General features: G+C 32.4%; 2 protein-coding genes across 5 annotated transcripts; both read right to left on the reverse strand.

The window, feature by feature from the left end:
• Positions 1-441: 441 nt before the first annotated feature.
• On the reverse strand, positions 442-2,836 carry LOC113736587 (norfluorocurarine oxidase-like). The gene is made up of 2 exons (XM_027263638.2): positions 1,898-2,836; positions 442-1,268 (listed from the first exon to the last, which is right to left on the reverse strand). Exons 1-2 carry the CDS (start codon positions 2,831-2,833, stop codon positions 657-659), a joined length of 1,548 nt encoding a protein of 515 aa, XP_027119439.1. The 5' UTR covers positions 2,834-2,836; the 3' UTR covers positions 442-656.
• Positions 2,837-5,401: 2,565 nt separating this feature from the next.
• On the reverse strand, positions 5,402-16,077 carry LOC113737052 (norfluorocurarine oxidase-like). Of its 4 annotated transcripts, none has more exons than XM_072044707.1 (3): positions 15,661-16,077; positions 14,700-14,956; positions 5,402-5,857 (listed from the first exon to the last, which is right to left on the reverse strand). In XM_072044707.1, the coding sequence occupies exons 1-3, from the start codon at positions 15,824-15,826 to the stop codon at positions 5,810-5,812; spliced, it is 471 nt and encodes a 156-aa protein (XP_071900808.1). In that variant the 5' UTR covers positions 15,827-16,077; the 3' UTR covers positions 5,402-5,809. The 4 variants fall into 4 exon arrangements, 3 of the variants coding, with proteins under 3 accessions (XP_071900808.1, XP_027120106.1, XP_071900807.1); XR_011812673.1 differs by lacking the exon at positions 5,402-5,857 and adding an exon at positions 8,880-9,197 and having other exon boundaries at positions 14,700-15,054; XM_027264305.2 differs by lacking the exon at positions 5,402-5,857 and adding an exon at positions 8,880-9,197.
• Between the last annotated feature and the right edge of the window lie 2,647 nt (positions 16,078-18,724).

Consider the following 18,724-nt stretch of genomic DNA (forward strand, 5'->3'; position numbering starts at 1 on the left):
AGCAATAGGATTTTAGGAATTGTAACAAAGTTGTGTAAACAAAGGAAATCCAAAAAAGAAGAAAGAAAAAGAAGTATAAGGCAGTCAAACAGTCACCTATTTTTAGTTGCCACATCAGCAGATGTAATAAGTGAAACTACGTAGTTTCACATTGGACAGGAAATTGGACACAAAAAATTGGACAGAGGATCTGCTCTCCGAGGAGAGAGTATAGATTGGACAAGTTAGCTTTTCCGTCTTTTCTTAGATGTAGGATTGCTTGTCAATGTTCTTAATTGGTCATTTTATCATGTACTATGTGAGGTTTATCATGTACTATATGAGGTAAGGTTGATGTCCCCCTCTTATTTGGTTTGTTTCTAATAAAATTTTTGGGCTGCCATTCAAAAAAAAAAAAAAACCCCCATGATAAGCACACCAAAAAGAGGGACTAAACTACTATGAAATTCCAACATTATCAGAGTGAATTGTATATAACTTAACTAGCATTATTAGCTATAGTTACATCGTGCAAACAAGATAACGCCAAACCCACCCCTTCTTCCGTATCCTTAGGACATAGTATACAATAACCCATCACTATAGTCTATAAGTTACTTGCAAGAACTTCACTAGAAATGAAACAAAGTAAAGCTGAAACATCATAAACAAAGACATTAGCAAGAATATGGTGTGGCAATGGCATGCAGAGGAAATTTTCTGTGGACTGTGATACCAAATGATTCGGTCATGTCCAACTCGTTTGGATTGATTCCATCGGGTGATGTAAAGTTAAATTTGTTGACCAGTTTTGCCAATGCAAGTTCAGTTACTGACATGGCGAAGTTAATACCCGGGCAAACTCTTCGTCCGGCACCAAACGGAATTAACTCAAAGTTCAAACCATGAAAATCTACACTCGAACCCAAAAACCTCTCAGGTCGAAATTCTTCAGGGTTCTCCCACAACAATGGATCTCTTGCAATTGCCCAAGCATTCACAAGTACCTGCGTGTTCTTTGGTACATCATACCCCATTATTTTGACGTCTTGATTCGATTCTTTAGGACCCAGTAATGGAACTGGAGTATGAAGTCGCATAGTTTCTTTAATCACTGCTTTTAAGTACCGCATTTTCTCCATATCAGCTCGAGTTATTTCTGGTTTTCCTTGAGTCACATCTCTTACCTCAGCCTGCAATTTATGCAAGACTTTGGGGTTCTTTAGAAGTTCTGACATTCCCCAATCCATAACTGAATGTGTTGTATCAGATCCAGCACCAAAGACATCCTAAATAATGGAATCAAAGAAAGTGTTGCATTAGAACATGTTTCGATTATACAATGGCAATAAGCCTTTATTTCTATTGTGTACCAATCCAACTTTATTCAAAACCATGTAGTAATCAAACTTTATCAATGGAATGATTTTAAAATCAATAAATATAAGCTAGCTTGGGCTGGCTCATAGTCCAATAAAGAGCCTAAGGTTTGTGAGCTTTTATAGTTCTAACGTATATATGAATATTTAAATGGGTTGAGTTTAGGTTTGTCAAATCTCGATTGACAAAACCCAATTATTACTCCATTCACTCATCAATCCAGGCTTCATAAGGCTTAACTCAACAAACCTGAATATTTATATGTTTGAGTGGTTAAAACTGGTAAAAAATTTAGAATTTGATGCAAGTTCGGTTGTGATTTATATGTTGTACGACTATTGATTTCTTACATAATTTGATTTATGCTAATATAACTTATATAAATATCACTTGCGTACTCTAATTTACTGATATAAGTATATACCAAATTTAAAAAATAAGAATAAAATGACCGTATGCAACCACACCAAAATCAACCATACTTGCCTCAGTCCCAAAGATTTATTACCAATGCAAAGAGATGTAGAGAGAAATTTACCAGGATGATAGCTTTCATGGCATCTCGCTCAAGAGCAAAGCCCATAGTCTTTTCCTCATTAATCTCAATCAAGATATCTACAAAGTCTTGGCATCTTTCCTCAGTAGTAGAGTCGCTTTCAGCCTTTCCTTTCCTCTTATTCATGTGCTCTTCTATCACACCCTCCAGAAATCCATCAATCTGTTTAACCGTTTTCTTCACTTTAGAATCCAAGCCATTGAAGCGATTAACCCATGCAAGCGAAGGAATATAGTTTCCTACATCAAAAATACCCAGTAACTCACCAAACACCTTCAAATTCTCCATACTTTTCCTCCCATTTTCTTCCTCACTATACTTCCTCCCCAAGGCAACCCTACAGATTATATCATTTGTGAGAATTAAAAACATGTCACTTAAGTTTACAGCTGTGGAAGAACACATTCGGCTGATCTTCTCGATCATGAGTGACGTCTCTTCTTCTCTGACATGTTGAAAAGACTGAATCCTTTTGTTACTCAAAAGATGAAGCATAGAAATGCTTTTTAGTTGTCTCCAATACTCGCCATATGGCGCAAAAGCTATGTCCTTGCTTCCGTAAAAGAGTTTATCTGGGATGCTCGATTTAGGCCTGCTTGCAAAGGATAAATCATGGGTTTTCAAGATCTGGCAAGCTGCATCAGAGGAAGAGACAACCAGCATTGGCTTGCTTCCCAGTTCAAGCAGCACGAGTGGACCATATTTTCTTGACAGTGATTGGAGGGAGCGATGTGGAAACTGGCCAAGCTGGTGAAGATTGCCAATAATTGGGAGCTTTGGTGGAGATGGTGGTAACTTTTTCTGGGGTTTAGAAGCAGCATAGAACCATTTGAGAAGGGATAGAAGGAATATGAGCAAGGAAAAAATTGAGAAAAATGAAAGATCAAGATTGATCAAAGCCATGTCGTATATGAGCATGCATTTGGCTGTGATGGTGTTCTCTTTTTATACTAGTTTTTCACGCGCTCTTACCATGGAAAATCCAATAAATCGGGACCAGAGGGGGTGATTGAGTCAATACATCATTTAGGGCACTGTTGTACGAGTACGACCATGGAAGGTCCTAGGGTCGTTCAATTTTTGAGCAGTGATATTGGAATCTTCTATATATTTATATCTATACAAATAAATTTTTACAAAGTAATATGTTTATGCGAATAGTTTTATTTTCACAAGTAGATCAACGCAATTAAAAATCAAACTTATCTATGTCATTAAATTTGAACAAAATATTTGGACAGCACAAAATAGGTCAAAATTACGATAAAAGTTTTAAAGTTTAATCTAATGGTAAAATTTAATCAATTTAATTTTTATTTTTGTATATACATTATAATCCTTTTCAGTTAATGGAGAGGAGCTTAATTCTTTGTATGTGAGAAAGGTTTCATAGATAGGAAAATTTTTAGGTAGATCATGTGGTTTATTTAAGAGTTTGATAGTCTTTTTCATACCATTTTATCTTGCTCCTCATGACTTTTTTATGTACTTATGAATATCTACGTGAAATTTCAATACATCGTCATGGTTTGACTTTTGAATACGTCACAATCTACATGTGCCTAACTTTCGAATTGCGAATGAACTTCCCTTGAGTAAAATATCTCATTTGCCCTAACTGATTTGGCTTAAATTGCTGCCTAAATTTTTGGCTATTATCTGGGATTCAATTGAAACTTAACTCCAGACAGTTGAACGTTGAATAGAAAATTCCAAGTCCAATTCATCTAGATGGCTATCAGAATTTTTTTTGTTATAATTAGGGTGCACCGTATATGGACTGGAGGCTGTCAGAATATTCTTTTTACGAAGTCAGGTTTTACAAAACAGATTGAAAGTGAGTTTAAGATTAAAAATGTTTTCTACCCATTACATAGAAAGGAATAACTAAAAAGAATGAGTGCTCACGTTCATGCGAATGTTTTTTGTTGTATGCGAATGAGTGCTCAATTCTACAGAAGATATCTTATGTAGCTCTTTTAATTAGACATATATGATAAGAATATATTGATAAAAAAAAAAAGGAATTGACGTTGCATTTTAGGAATTAAAAATAAATACAAGATCTACGAAAGAGGAATTGAGATTTTGGAGGTTTAACAAGGCTTCTAACTAAAAATTCTGCAATTTATATAGAGTAGAAATCAAAATGGATCTTGGAGATAAAGAAAAATGAATTCACAATAGTAATAGTAATTTTAAATTAGGGTAAATACATAACCAAAAATATATGTGGATCAGAAAATTTCTTTTTCCTCTCAAATTTTAAAGTCTGTGTATCATCAAGTTGTTAAGATTTGAAATAATTTAAATTTTGAAATGATGAGAATATAGTCTAAAATCATGTTTTTGCAATCAACTCATTACATTTTAGGAATTAAAATAAATAAAAGATCTACAAAAAAGGAATTGAGATTTTGGACTTCTAGAAAGGCTGTCACTAAGAAACCCTTCAAGAATTTATATAGATGTAGATATGTAAATATGGTAGGGTATTTCTGTATGGGAGGAAAATAATGTATGGTATTTGGTATTTAACGGTGGGAATGAGAATATAGTCTATAATCATGATTTTGCAATCAACTCATTACATTTTAGGAATTAAAATAAATAAAAGATCTACAAAAAAGGAATTGAGATTTTGGACTTCTAGAAAGGCTGTCACCAAGAAACCCTTCAAGAATTTATATAGATGTAGATATGTAAATATGGTAGGGTATTTCTGTATGGGAGGAAAATAATGTATGGTATTTGGTATTTAACGGTGGGAATGAGAATATAGTCTATAATCATGATTTTGCAATCAACTCAATACATTTTAGGAATTAAAATAAATAAAAGCATTTTTCACCAATTATAGCCAAAATGATTCATTTTCTTCCAATAATATAACTAAAGTGACTAAAAATAATATAAAATATCATACAATTATTACGTAAATTAGTCACTTATCATAATGCTGGAAAATTCGTTCTCTCGATATTGTCTTTATTAATCAAAGCAAAGAGTTCGGCTATGTATAGCCGAAGTACAAATCCAAATGGGCCAAGACTTAACTACTTAATTAACCAACTAAGAACTAACTAATTAAGGCCCAACTTAAGTTTTAAACTGGCCAAATTATTTTACTAACCTCAAAGGCCCAAAACAACTCAATTAAAACAACAACTATGTGGTTGCAAGTTACACGCAAGTTGGCCCAATTTATTCTTAACACAAATTAAGGTCCTATTTGATAACACAATTCAACACTTAAACTTAAAAATTAATCTTATATACACTATCACCATTAGATATACGACACACGTGCAAATTTTGAATTTGAAATTCAAAATTTGCTTATGAGTCATCCATCCAATCATGATAGTGTATACACTGAAAGTGCATATAAAATTTACTCTAAAATTAATGGATTCGGATCTTAATATGTTCAGATGTATTTGATAACAAAAAATTAAACATCTAAATTAATTAAGTGATACTGAATTTTCTAGACAAAACTTGCTCTCGAAAATAAGTGATAAGCTATTCACTTATCACTGAATGTGATATACATTCAAATATATTTGATTTAATACTTAACAATTCAATAACTTAATGGATTCAAATTTCAAATTTTAGTTTCATCAAACGCACCCTAAGAGAAATAGACGACGCCAAATCAGTAAAGAATCTGCTCCTTGATCTGCTTCATGAATTAAGGTTTGTGGCGCAGATTCCCCATCAATATCTTCAAAGCCTTGATTTGAAGCTTGGTTTGCAAAATCGTCAGCTTGAAAACCCTGAGAATTTGAGAAATTGATCCCTTTGACTTCACTAAAATGAAAGTAATGGAAGACATTTCACCATACTCGAATCCTAGCAATCGGATCAACACTTGGACAGCTTTTGTGCTCATAAAATCATCAATGAACACACCTCAATTATAAAGAGAAGCCACACCTGCGCCCAAACATCACAAAAGAAGTTAATTTGATCTTAGAAACCCGTGATATATACGAAGCCTAACAAAAGCACAAGAGAGAAACAACCACAGCCATTCGTTCACATTGAATAGAAAATTCCAAGTCCAATTCATCTAGATGGTCAGGGCTATCAGAAATTTTTTTGTTGTAATTAGGGGGCACCGTATATGGACTGGAGGCTGTCAGAATCTTCTTGTTACGAAGTCAGGTTTTACAAAACAGATTGAAAGTGAGTTTAAGATTAAAAATGTTTTCTAACCATTATATAGAAAGGAATAACTAAAAAGAATGAGTGCTCACGTTCACGACCATGCTTTTTGTTGTATGAGAATGAGTGCTCAATTCTAATTGTCATATGAGTATAACTATGAAATGACAATAGTTATTGTCTAGCTCTTTCTTTGGTCATAGTAATCAAATACAATTATACTAAAAGCTATGCCATAATTGATAACCTTGTGGGATGATTGTTATGTACTTAGAACAAAAATTGAAGAGGAAAGATTTTTCTTCAATTGAGGTTTGTGAGCAAATTGTTTCATTTATTTTACTCTTACCTTTATTACATCAGGTTCGTTTGATTCGTATGACATGTTGGATTTTTTTGGCTTTCGTTTGTTTTACTTCAAACATTTTGAAAGTTCTTACTGGAAAAAACAACCTTTTCTTTTGAAAGTTCTTATGGAAAAAAAGCAGCCTTTGCCTTTCAAAGTTGTTATGGAAAAAGCAGTCTTTTCTTCTCATAAAAGTAGGTGTGAAATATCATAAATTATCATATAGAGTCAACTCATTTGCTATGCAAAACTTTTTTTTTATTATTTTTCTTTGGCTAGAATGGAAAAGAATATTCAAAAGAATCACAGCATGCATGCACACAAATTCAATCACGAAATAATCAATGTGACTTTTCTGCTCATTTTTATTAGAGCTTTCTATTTGTATCTTTTGTAATTCCACATATACTTAAACTCTTTCTTGTGTTCTTCATTTGACATGCTTTTCGTATGCATATAGACCAAAATAGTGTGAGTCATTTCTATTACAAAATATCTTATTTTCTTCTTAGATGGCTGATTTGTTATTATTTGCAGCAATTGAGTCATTTCTATTTACAAAATGACAACCACTAGCCTCAAAGTCTAACATAGTTAGAGACATAGCATCCTACTCCCAAGTGGATGGTATTAGTATTTCAACAGGAAATTGAGGGCATATGTAGGAAAATTGTCTTAAAAGGCATATTAGATAAATCAAAAAAGTAAAAAAAAAAAAAAAAAAAAAAACACCCATCAATAAATCATTCAAAGCACTTTTATATATAGTACAGATTTGTAACAATTGAAGCACCTCACATAAGCTCGGCATTCCTACTAGGATATTATCCACCATCCAATCAAGCTGCAGTTTTCACTTTTGGATACCTTAATTGCTCTCTAATTGCTTCTCCCTTTACATTTTTTGTTTCGTGCTTCAACTTCTAATTTTAGATTGTGATGGATAACCACCAAATTTTTTATTTAGGCCAAGATGCACAATTTATGGATCATTGCATGACTTGAGTGAAAACTTAACAAGTCATCCTGCACGATAGATGTGGCAAAATGGAATCCATACAAAGCAAGTTTAAATGGATTTGTATAAAGGGTAATGACTTTAGATTGCACGATAGATGTGGCAAAATGGAGTCCATACAAAGCAAGTTTAAATGGATTTGTATAAAGGGTAATGACTTTAGATCGACAACGATTTCAACCCAATTGAATTGATGGATTTGCATGAATTATTCACTTGATCCATAAAAAATCCATTTTGCAAAATAGATTGCGGTGGGAACGAGGACCAAGACTCGTCTCACGCCCACCACCAAGTCTACAAACAGATAGCACGCAAGCGAAGTCAGGACCTGCAACCTCTTCTTTCCAGATTGGTGTTCTGGCAGTCCACAATACTAGAGAACGTCACAGTTGAACGCTTGAATAATTGACAAAAAAACAAGTGGAGCTAGAAGCAAATAGTTAAAATATTGATAGCTAGCCTCTCCAAGATATTTAAATTTGATAAGAATCTTGCTTGTTATTGTCTTCTACTTCCTTTAGTATTTTTCCTTTTTTTTTTTTTGTAGATTTTTTCCCTTAGTTGCTTAATGATCAAATGTTCTTTGTAGATTTTTTTTGTAGATTTTGTTAGATTTTTCCCCTTCGATTTTTTAAGTACTTTTAAATATATTGTTTGAAATATAGTTCCATAAGTACTGATTCTATTAAACAATGTGTAATTTAAAAATTTTTAAATGTATTTATCTCTTTATTTAGTTCATAATATAAGATAAAATGATTAAATTTAATATTTTATTTTTTATATCACAAAAGCTAGTCTAAAAGCACCAAATTTTGATATTTTGCTAAAAGTGCTTTTAACACCAAAAGCCCTACTCCTAATTTTATGGGATAATGTTTACAAAATGCCTTAATAGTACTTTTATCACATAAAAATGCTTTTTTAACCAAAAGTATCGCAACCTCAAATGTGGTCTAAATCTATGCCAAGTACTAAATTCATCATTATCATATGTTTAAACTCAAGTTGCTTTTTTAAAAAAAAAAAATTCAGTAGAAAAAGGGTGAAACTTGAGAAGCAGGAAGGAAGGAAGAGATTTGAACTCAAAACTAATTCTTCAATTTGGCCTTAATCAAGGACTCCTCACCCAAGTTGCTTCCCTTTTCCTTTTTTTTTTTTTCTCAATCTTTTTCATTTTCACTCAAATTTTCTAGTAGTATAGTTTGCTCCAATTTCTATCCTGATTATAGAATGAAATTTTTATTGCCTAATCTTTTACACAACATGGAAATGGAAAAAAAAAAATCACTCTTTTTTCTTTGACTGGTAGCGGCTTGAGAAAATCTTTCGCATTATCTTTGTATTAGATCTATTGGATTACATTCTAACCAATCATTATAATCAGTTTTGATGAATTCCTAATTAAATTAATAAAAATAGAGTAAGGCAATAAAGAGGCGTGGAAATAAACTTTAAATTGTGAAACATCATCCAGGAACCAAAAAGACTTGCAAGAACAAAATTTGGACAAGAAGAATCCGTATGCACACCAAAATAAAAAACTACTGTACTATGAATGGATCATCCAGTATCGTTTGGAATTGCAGGATTTTGAAGCTGTTTCACTTCAATCCGACGCGGCTCTGGCTTGGAGAGCCTCTGATCTAGCGTTGGATCCAGCATTGGCCAACAAGAAGATTTTTTGCTGTCTTCTCATTTTCTTGATATTTCTTTCCTTTTCGGTTTCAGATGTTTTTCGCCTATAAATAGATGTCATTAGAACTTTTGTTAGTAGACTTTTAATTAATCATTATTCAACTATTGTTGGTTTATTGTAATTTTCTTGAATGTTTTCAAAGGTTTACCTTGATTCTTTTGAATCATTTTTGAGTAGTGATTAAGACACACTTTGAGTTCAACTTTTTTTTTATTTTTGTTAGAATAAATAAAGTAGAAAATTAACTCGTTCATGCGAGTTTGACCCTGAAATACTCCAAGTAATTTATTATTACGATCGATTCTATGTGCCTGCAGGAATTCTTCGATCAGGAACAAGTAAACAACTACAAACAACCAAGCTTCTGTAACGTTTCAAACAAATAACACAAAGCAAAAAAAAAAATTAGAAAACAAACCTTTTGCTGAATAACAAATTAAAAGAAATTCATAACAAAAGAAGAGAAAGCCAAACGATTCTGAAAAAAGTAGGATGAATATTTTCAACCTATTTGACAAATCAACTAATTGAAAAGCATTCAAACTACGACTTTTTGTGAAAGAAATAACAATATATTATAGAAACAAAATTAGTTTATCACATAAATGAATCACAAATTTTGTAGGAACCAACATTTTTTGCATTTAAAATCATAAAAGTGAAAATGGAAAACCAACTCAGAAACCCAAAACATGCACAATTGATGAACCCTGAATCCCAAAAAGTAATGAGGAAAGAGACACAATCAAAAGCCTGAAGATAACTAATTTTAGAGCACAATTAGAGCCTAGTGTTCATATAATCACGTCAAAGCAACTGCATTTGACAAATTCTGAGTCCAATGATGAAATTACTAACCTTATTCAATATATATGCAATAAAGCTAGGTTTAGAGAATAAATTCAGCCTCACATACTAAATTCAGATTAAATAGTGGAATTCTAGTTACAAGATTATTTGCAGACGTATATGTAAATCTATTCTTTGTAAACCAAAAAATACCCAAAAAAAAAAGAGCAATAAACTTGATACGAACGCCACCAACCTTGTGACGAAACCAGTAAAAGACAAGCCCCAAATTTTCAAGGTTTCAAGAATTTCAAGATTCGAAAAGTTTGAGCACAAGAATTCAAGAAACCTTAAAGATTGTATTAAGATCTTCAAGAACTTCCGGAATTTAATCAAGAAATTCAAGAAACTCAAGAAAGATTCAAGAAACGAACATGAACAGCCAAGATTTCCCCAAAATTTCAAGAACTTCAAAAACCAAAGTTTAGGGTTTCAAGTATCAAGTGCGAACAGCTCACACAATCCAAGATTCAACAAGACTCACGAAGAAACCCTAGGCAAGAACTTTGGATTTCCAAGAAGCATTTTGAACAGAATTTTTTTTTCGAGATGGACAATAACACAGATGAACAGTACCACGAATGAACAATAACTTTTTTTTAACTCAAAACACAAAACCCTAGAATAAGAACGACAAAGATGCAAACAAGAAAACTAAATGGGATATAACTTTGATACCTTCAACTAACTCTAATATCAGACATAACTCGTAGCACCACAATCCGCAAGGATCTAGAATCAATATCAAGATTTAGGTAACAAAAATCAAAATGCTCAAGAAATGGCTCAAGAACATTTGATCAGTAGACTACGCCACAATCAAGATAACTACTTGATTGATAAGTCAATAAGCATTTTAAAACCACTCTAAGGTGTTCAAGGATAGCTCACAAAGAAGCCAAGAGGGAAACACACATGTTTAATGCTGGAAAATTCGTTCTCTCTATTGTCTCTATTAATCAAAGCAAAGAGTTTGGCTATTCATAGCCAACGTACAAATCCAAATGGGCCAAGACTTAACTACTTGATTAACCAACCAAGAACTAACTAATTTATAGCCAAAGTACAAATCCAAATGGGCCAAGACTTAACTACTTAATTAACCAACTAAGAACTAACTAATTAAGTCCCAACTTAAGTTTTAAACTGGCCAAATTATTTTACTAACCTAAAAGGCCCAAACCAACTCAATTAAAACAACAACTATGTGGTTCCAAGTTACATGCAAGTTGGCCCAATTTATTCTTAACACAATCAACTAAATAACTAAGAAATTAAGGTCCTGTTTGATAATTCAATTTAACACTTAAACTTAAAGATTAATCTTATATGCACTGTCAATATATACATTATCACCATTAGATATATGACACATGTGCAAATTTTGAATTTCTTATGTATCATCCATCCAACCGTGATAGTGTATATAAAATTTACTGTAAACTTAATGGATTCGGATCTTAATATATACAGACGTATTTGATAACAAAAAATTAAACATCTAAATTAATTAAGTGATACTTAATTTTCTACAAAACTTGCTCCCAAAAATAAATGATAAGTTATTCACTTATCATTGAATGTGATATACACTCAAATATATTTGATTTAATATTAACAATTCAATAACTTAATGGATTTAAATTTCAAATTTTAGTTCTATCAAACGCACCCTAAGAGAAATAGATGACGCCAAATCAATAAAGAATTTGCTCCGTGATCTGCTTCATGAATTAAGGTTTATGGCACAGATTCCCCATCAATATCTTCAAAGCCTTGATTTGAAGTTGGTTTTCAAAATTGTCAGCTTGAAAACCCTAGGAATTTGAGAAATTGATCCCTTCGACTTCACTAAAATGAAAGTAATGGAAGATATTTCACCATACTCGAATCCTAGCAATCGGATCAATACTTGGACAGCTTTTGTACTCATAAAATCATCAATGAACTCACCTCAATTATAAGGAGAAGCCACACCTATGCCCAAACATCACAAAAGAAGTTAATTTGATCTTAGAAACCCGTGATATGTACGAAGCCTAACGAAAGCACAAGAGAGAAACAACCATAGCCATTCGTTCACCATGGAGGAGTAACTAAGGTAATGGTTATGCAGAGAATGAATAAGTAAATTGATTGAAATTGCAGTTTAATGGCCGAACACTATATATCCATGAAGAGGCAGAAGAAATAGCACCCCCTTCTACTAAAACAGGCTGGAATGCCCATATGCCTAGAGTGGGTGCTCTATTCAACAATACGGGATACCCCTACACGAAGTATTTCCTACCAATGAGTGAAAACCCAACTTCTTAATAGTACTTAGTAGTATTTAAGGAGAGCTTAATAGTACTTATGCAACTATCTGCAACTAATGTCTCAGAATAAAGAATAGAAAAGGATATTTTGCTTTCTCCAGTAGAAGGAAACAAAGTCAGCACTCAAACCCTAACTCCTTCTTATACCGTATAAGGATTATACTGTTTAGAAATGGTTATACTGCCCCTTCCCCTTTTTAAAGAAGACAACTCTTAGAATTCAACCTTCTAAAACAGATCCTCATGCAATTGTTAGTGCCTATGAATTCAACCTCCTAAAATAGTTACTCGTGCAACTGTTAGTGCCTGATCCCATCAACGACCGATATAAATTCAATGAATACAGTACCTAGTTTGAATCTATGCGACCTGTGTAAAATTTAAATTTCAAATTTAAATTAAGATTAGTTTTTATATATGTAGACCGGATAGTGTATACATTGTTAGTACAATAAAGATTATTTCATAAAACAATGTTGTAGTATGAAGGGTAAATAGCTTCTAGTATTTGCCTTCTCTATAAAGAAAATTATTATGTAGATTAAATTAGTACATTAAGGAATCTATTATTATCTTCTATTGGTAATTAGTTTAAATTCTTAATAACTACCACACCTACAATGCAGGTATTGCTTGTAGTATTTATGAAAATTAGTCCTAATAAACATAAATAGAATGGACAAACCATTATGACCATCTTAGAGATTGTAAAAAATGGGACAATAACAATATCTAAAAAGTAATGAAAACTAATAGTATATAAAACCAAATTACCTTTTATTGATTGCATTAGTGAACTTAACTGTCAAACTTTATATGTGTAATTCTACCGCCTAAAGTGCCGATGTTAATTAATCTAGATATTGAGCATTAGACACAAACAACAATGCCAAATTCACAATTGAAACTTTATTTGGATTGGAAAGCTTACCTAATATTCAACCACGAAAAGCCAAAAAGTAGCTTTCAGATGATGACAGAGCATCTTGCGCCAGTTTGTCCTAAAATATTCTGTAGCTATATATCTTTCAACAAATCATTAGGAAAGAACTTGGCTTTTTGCCCAAAGTTGAAACAGAGACAGTAATGCGTCATTGTTTATATCATCTCTCTTGTCTATTATTTAGATAGCCAAAAGCCAATGCAATACGATTTATGCCAATTTTGCTAATGTCTTGGACTATATTGAAGAAGGATGTGGAATTATTTGACTATGTCTCTTTCACACCGCCCACCCCCCCCCCCCAAAAAAAAAAAGCGTTTTTATCCCCCAAAGTTGAATAAAAGACAACATGCGTAATTTTTATATCATTTCGTTTATTTATGTAGTTGCAGAACCCAAAATTACATACTACAATAGTTAATTAATCACGCATAAAAAAAATTAGCTTCAAATATCGTAATGTTTAGATAGCCAATACCTTTAGCGGCTACCAACTTATGTCATTTTTGCTGCCGTCTTGGACTACTTCAAGATGAATCTGATTATACCTCGCGGGAGTCATGCTTTTTTTGTTTTCTTTTTAATTTTCTTTAAACACAGGAAGAGTGAGAAGGGAGATTTGAATCCAAAATCTCTAAATTCGAGTCGAGCTCGGGCTTAAAAAAATAATTATTTTATTTTAAAAAATGAATAAAATAATTATTTTTCTTAATAAATAATAAAATATTAGGGATATACATGTAATTTTATTATTAAAATAATATATATATATATGTATATATATAATCGACCTCAAATCAACTCGTGAACTAATGAATTTAGTATTTTTGAGTTTGAGTTCGACTTGTTCAGTTTGATCTCGACTCTAGTTCGATGTTGACCAAACTCGGATTCAAATCATTCGCAAGTGGCTCGATTCGTTTGCAACCATACTCATAGTCCAATAAATAGCCTGCCAGGTTTAATAGGCTAAGCTTGGATTCAAACATGTATATGAATATTTAAATGAGTTGAACTCAGATTTGTCAAAGCTTGTCTGACAAAACTCAATTAACACCCACACTCACAACCTTCAAAACTCTTGAAGGTTATATGAGTCTTAGGATTAGGGGTGTCAATTGGCCTTTTATAAGTCGGGGTCTGGTAAGGCTGAACTCAATACACTTGAGTGATTAAGACAGGTAAAAGATTTAAGGTTTGGGGCAGATTCGATTGTGATGTAGGTGTGGTACAGTTGTTGGTTTCTTACATAATTCGATTTATACTAATATAGCTAACATAAATATGACTTGCGCATACCAATTCAGTGATATAAGTGTATACCAAATTTAAAAAATGGAAATAAAACGACCATATGTGTATACCAACGTCAATCATACTTCCCTCAATCCCAAAGGTTTACTACCAGTGTAAAGAGATGGGAAGAGAATTTTACCAGGATAATAGCTTTCATAGCATCTCTGTCAAGAGCAAAGCCCATCGTGTTTTCCTTTTTAATCTCAATCAAGTTATCCACAAAGTCTTGGCATCTTGCCACCGTAGTACAGTCACTTTCAGCCTCACCTTTCCCCTTTTTAATGTGCTCTTCTATCACACCCTCAAGAAATCTATCGATCTGTTTAACTGATTTCTCCACTTTAGAGTCCAAACCATTGAAGCGATTAACCCACGCAAGCCAAGAAATATAGTTTCCTACATCAAAAATACCCAGTGACTCAACAAATACCCTCAGATACTCCATACATTTCCTCCCATTTTCTTCCTCACTATACTTCCTCCCCAAGGCAACCCTGCAGATTATATCGTTTGTGAGAGTTAAAAACATGTGACTTGAGTTTACAGCTGAGGAAGAACAAGTTCGGCTGATCTTCTCGATCATGAGTGACGTCTCTTCTTCTCCAACATGTTGAAATCAGTGTTTTAAAAGGCGAAGACGTTGGAAAAACATTTTATTTGGGTGAAAGTCCCGTGGGATGTAGGCCCCACAAAATTTAAATTTTTAATAGATAAGAATAGATAAATATATTATAAATATTTCAAATAAATATTTTTATAATACAAATAAATACACCAAAATCATAGAGAAACTATATAGTGATAATAATAGTATTCAAAACATGGTAAAAATTCATGATACAGTAGTTGTAAGTACAAAAAATGATTAAATTTAATAAAAATCAATGATATTTAAAGTTAGTTTAGATATTTAAATATTATGGCATGTAATAGTACTATATAAAATGGTAAAAATAAAATAAGTTTTTTGGGTTAATGACAATTTAGATAACATGTGAGCTGACGTTTAAAAGTGAGCCAAAACATAAGGACCAAGATAATAGTGACTAAAAGTCCAATGCGTCAAAGTGCAAATCTCAAGACTCGTCTCCAATACTCACCATATGGCGAAAAAGCTACGTCCTTGCTTCCGTGAAAAAGTCTATCTGCGATGCTCGATTCAGGCCTGTTCACAAAGAATAAATCATGGGTTTTCATGATCTGGCGAGCTGCAGTATCAGAGGACGAGGCAACCAGCACTGGCTTGCTTCCCAGATGAAGCAGCATGAGCAGACCATATTTTATTGACAATTATTGGAGGGAGCGGTGTGGAAACAGGCCAAGTTGGTGAAGATTGCCAATAATTGGGAGCTTTGGTGGGGATGGTGGTAGCTTTTTCTGGGGTTTAGTAGCAACATAGAACCATTGGAGAAGGGATACAAGGAATACGAGCAAGGAATATGATCATGTCTTTGACTAGTAATGGTGCTCTCTTCTTATACTTTTTTTTTAAGCTCTTTTTACCATAGAAATTCCAATAAATCAGAACCACAAACGTGCATTTTGCAGAGGGGATGATTAAGTCAATACGTCATATATATAGGATAACCTAGTACGAGTACGACTGTTGAAGGTCCTGGGTTCATTCTATACAAATAAATTTTTACAAACTAATCTGATTAGGTCAATAGTTTTATTTCCACAAGTAGATCAACATACTTAAAAACCAAACTCATCTATGAACGTTTTGTTATTAAATTTGCACGAAATATTTGGACTGTACAAGATAGGTCAAAATTGGGATAAAAGCTTTAAAGTTTGATCTAATGGTAATATTTAATCAATTTAATTTTAACTTTCATATATACATTAAACAAGTGGAGAAATATATTATGGATAGTTTAATTTTTAAACATACTATTATAATTACAATTATTTATGTGTAATGGAAAGAAAATCCTATTTAATTAATGGAGATGAACCTAATCCTTTGTATGGGAGAATGGTTACATAGATGAGACAATTTTTAGGTACATCATGTGGTTTATTTAAGAGTTTGGTACTTTTTTCATTCCATTTTATTTTACTCCTCGTGACTTCTTTATGTCATCATATATTATCATGATTATCTATGGGACATCTCAATATACACCACAATCTAGAAGGACATCTGTCAGCCAAGCCTATCTCACAATTTCGAACAGCGAATGAACTTCTTTTGAGGGAAATTTCTCTTATCAACGTTTTGTTCTTCGTAGACACAAGAAATTCGATGTCTACCACAAAATTTGTATCAAATTTTCACTGGTTATGTCCACAAAAATAGATCAGGTGGCCGAGGTGGCTATAATCAGTAACCACATGCATGACACACGGTGGAAGATAGCAATAGTGGAAAATTATTTGGTAATCGTGTACAGATTATTTTGTAGCTTTGAAGGAAATTTGACACATATTTTCATACTAATTAAACTTTCTTGAATTCGTAGTAGTATTCCATAGTATAAATGTACTATATTCTTGTGATTATAGATTTTCTTCTAAACTTTTTAGCACTAAGTTTATTTAGAAAGTTTTCTTAAACAAATTTTGCTACCGAACATATTGCTCGATTAATTTCTTTTCGGTGCATTTGCATTATATCATTGAAAATTTTGCATTGAACAGTATTAGTACTATTGCAGCACAAACTGTGAAAACTCAAATGTTTGTTTAGATAAATACAATTTTTCAATCAATATCCATCCAAAAATAGATCGAGATTGGAGAAAGGATATACTATATTTACAGCTTGAAATGTGTGAGATTACAAAAAATTATATGCAATATCCAATATTTAAAATGAGAGTTAGGCACAAACATGGAAATGAGTTCCTAATTCAAATGGAGGGATTGATTAGATTATCACAAGCTGACAGCAGAAGCCTGTTATGGAAATTTTTAAAAATGATGCACCAAAAATTGCTACTATGTTGTGAATTAATGCTTCAAGCCCAAGACAGTTTAGATTTGGCAAAACATATTTAAGAAATCTTAGATTTAACAAGAAAACTAACATAATTAAAGAAATACTCCACACAAGAAAGTCTTAGAAGAAGAAAAACTTTCAGTAGAAGAATTTAGGGGGAAGAAACTCCAAATAGGAAATTCTAGCAGATAAGACATTCACTAGCTAGGAAACATGTGAACGAAAAAAATTGTAGATAGGAAGACCAAATAGAGGTAGAAGAAGTTAAACTGACGAAGGAGAAGTTTGAAGGAAAGCAGAGAAAATATAGTATAAAGAGAAAGTTGCTAACAAACATTTAGAATATAATAAGGGTTAATTTCACTTTATCCCCCCAAACTTTGGATTATTACCCACTTCAGTCCCTAAACTTCAAAATGGGACACTTAAGTCCCTAAACTTATAAATACCTCCTACTTAAGTCCCTAAACTTATAAAATGGGACACTTAAATCCCTAAACCCTTATAAAATGGGACACTTCAACCATCAACGGCATTCAGGATTTGTTAACAATTTTCCTTAAATGGGAGGTATTTATAAGTTTAGGGACTTAAGTGTCCCATTTTGAAGTTTAGGGACTGAAGTGGGTAATCGTCCAAAGTTTGGGGGGACAAAATGGTATTAACCCATATAATAATTTTATGTAATAAATATGAATGAATATGTAAGAATATTATTGATATTTTTTTCTTAAGAGCTCGAAATTAACTATAAATGAACGAAAATATACTCAAACTACTAGATAAAATGAACATTTGTCAATAGGTGAACTAGCAAGTACAAGATACAGTAATAATCAACTTTATTCAATTATAATTAAGGCACAAATAGTTTCATCTATTTTTAGAACAAGAAGATTTAATTAGACATAATAGATTTAACAATAAATCTCATTTTTTAACGTAACTAAGCATTAATGAAACAGCAAAGAAAGTAAAGAGGAAGAAACACTCATTCGAGTGAAGAAACAAAATCTCGAAGTTTCATCATCTTCATTGCCATCAAAAATACATTGTTACACCAAGAGCTCTTCAAGTTCTTCAAGAAATAAAAACTAGATCTACAACTGCACTAAAATAAACTAGAGAAGAAAAAGTTTTACTGCTTGTCAAGAGTTAAACTGTCCCTCCAATAATGTGTTTCTCTCTTGCTAAGAGTCAAAAAAAGAAACTCTTAG

The sequence above is a fragment of the Coffea arabica genome, chromosome 3e (assembly GCF_036785885.1).
Source record: "Coffea arabica cultivar ET-39 chromosome 3e, Coffea Arabica ET-39 HiFi, whole genome shotgun sequence".
Classification (NCBI taxonomy): Eukaryota; Viridiplantae; Streptophyta; class Magnoliopsida; order Gentianales; family Rubiaceae; genus Coffea; species Coffea arabica.